The sequence below is a fragment of the Amphimedon queenslandica genome, unplaced genomic scaffold (assembly GCF_000090795.2).
Source record: "Amphimedon queenslandica unplaced genomic scaffold, v1.1 AMPQUscaffold_5924_Cont22114, whole genome shotgun sequence".
NCBI lineage: Eukaryota > Metazoa > Porifera > Demospongiae > Haplosclerida > Niphatidae > Amphimedon > Amphimedon queenslandica.
Genome location: NW_003553781.1, coordinates 1 through 1,769, shown reverse-complemented (window position 1 = coordinate 1,769; position 1,769 = coordinate 1). Strand labels below are relative to the sequence as shown.

The following is a 1,769-nucleotide window of genomic DNA, read 5'->3' as shown; positions in this document are numbered from 1 at the left end:
AAAACGACTTACATGTACGTGTACACAATATAACAAAGAGAAAGTTGTACATGTAGGTACGTGTACTGTACATGTATTATTTGCTACCTACAAAAAAGTACATGTAGAGCTTTAGCCTTTTTATTGAACTGTACATGAACATGTAATTGTACTTTTAATATTTATAATTCTTCATTCCTCCTCCTCTTCCTCCTCCAGGTGGATATTGATGGTCACCCGTACCCAGTGAAGTACCAGGAGAGTATACTGAAGCACTTAAGAACAGGTACTAACGCCCACTCACTATCAGCTGATAGACCCACTGATGATACTGAGGACTATGATGAATATATGAGGAAACACTTTGCACAGTTTGATAAAGAACGGAAAACCTTTCAAGAGAGGAACAGGAGATCAACCCAACCCATTGCCATGCCCACCGAGAGTGACGTAACACCTTCCTTATTAGGAGTTGTGGCTCCACCCACTAACACAAGTACTAACGATACGGCACAAGATAACAGGTAATTGAAATTAAATAATTAATTAAAATACAGTATAGTGTAAATTTTCGAGGGCTATAAATTTTGCAAATTTGCCTAAAAACCTATTATGCAAATTTAATTTTCATAAATTTATGCCGTCTGCCATCTTGTGTCCTAATAATTTGATTTTTGAGGAAGTAATTTTCACAAATTTTTAAAAAATTTCAAAATTTGCAAAATTTTGGCACTATACGGTAATTTTTGGTCCTAACCCCACCCCCTGCAGTGCTCCTGATGAAGTGGTTGATATTATTGAAGGAGATGGTGGAGATCAGAACATTCAGAACATGCTCTCGTCCATTGTCTATTCACTGGGGCTGGACGAGAGTGAGACACTGGTTGCCATTAGCAACTGGCACAAGAGGCACATTCTACCAACAATTGACTCTGCAACCATCAGGTACCACTGGACATGAATTTATTTATTTATTTGTTTGTTTGTTTGTTTGTTTGTTTGTTTGTTTGTTTGTTTACAGTTCAGAGCAGGCCAGGTTGTATGAGTTACGGTCACTGGAGAATGAATGGATAGAAACTGAATCAAATAAAATAATACAATTACCAACACCAGTGAGGGAATATATACTGTACACTTGTACATGTTTGTTCACTTTAAATTGTGTATGTTGATTTTGTCGGTTAATAAAATAATAAAAATGGAGGATTCTCTCTTTTTCAATTTTGGTTAAATTTGGTCTGTCACCCTATGCTATAGTACAGGGACTTTTGCCCAATTTTAGAGCAACTTTAAAAATTTATAAAAAAATCCAAACTTGATTTGAATCAGCTCAATATTGTATGAAACCTAAACTTGATTGATATCCCCTCAAATTTTCTCCATAATATACACGTACATTTATATACAATGTACATATACATGTACATTGTATACATTGTATGTGTTACATGTCCTATTAGTATATTCTCTCATTCCTTTTGTCCTATAGGTTCCTTCCCCTCCGACTCCAGAGGGTCGGTCATTGAGAAGTGGTCGTACAATAGACACTAGGGAGTTCAGTGGATATTATGAATATGAGGAGGGGGAGAGGGGAGGGGCCAGTCCTCCTGTCCATGAGGGGGATAGTGACAGTGACGCTCTCATTGATGAGGGGTGGGACACTGGGAGGTAACCATTAGGATTATTAATTGAATTAATTAATTAATTAGTGCAAAAACGCTCATAACTTGAAAAATATTTATCAGAATCAGTTCAAACTTTCTACACAGCATAAGGACATCAATATGTAT

The 1,769-nt window shown here is 36.5% G+C and overlaps 1 protein-coding gene across 1 annotated transcript; it reads left to right on the top strand.

Annotated features, from left to right (window-relative positions):
- The first annotated feature begins 191 nt into the window (after positions 1 to 191).
- LOC109592224 (uncharacterized) lies at positions 192 to 1,682 on the top strand. The gene is made up of 4 exons (XM_020007734.1): positions 192 to 503; positions 751 to 924; positions 1,001 to 1,091; positions 1,469 to 1,682. Exons 1-4 carry the CDS (start codon positions 331 to 333, stop codon positions 1,649 to 1,651), a joined length of 621 nt encoding a protein of 206 aa, XP_019863293.1. The 5' UTR covers positions 192 to 330; the 3' UTR covers positions 1,652 to 1,682.
- The last annotated feature ends 87 nt before the right edge of the window (positions 1,683 to 1,769 follow it).

Coding starts and splice junctions, on each gene's coding strand:
- LOC109592224 (XM_020007734.1), top strand. CDS start 331: ATGAGGAAACACTTTGCACAGTTTGATAAAGAACGGAAAACCTTTCAA. Junction 504..750: donor GATACGGCACAAGATAACAG/GTAATTGAAATT, acceptor CACCCCCTGCAG/TGCTCCTGATGAAGTGGTTG. Junction 925..1,000: donor ATTGACTCTGCAACCATCAG/GTACCACTGGAC, acceptor GTTTGTTTACAG/TTCAGAGCAGGCCAGGTTGT.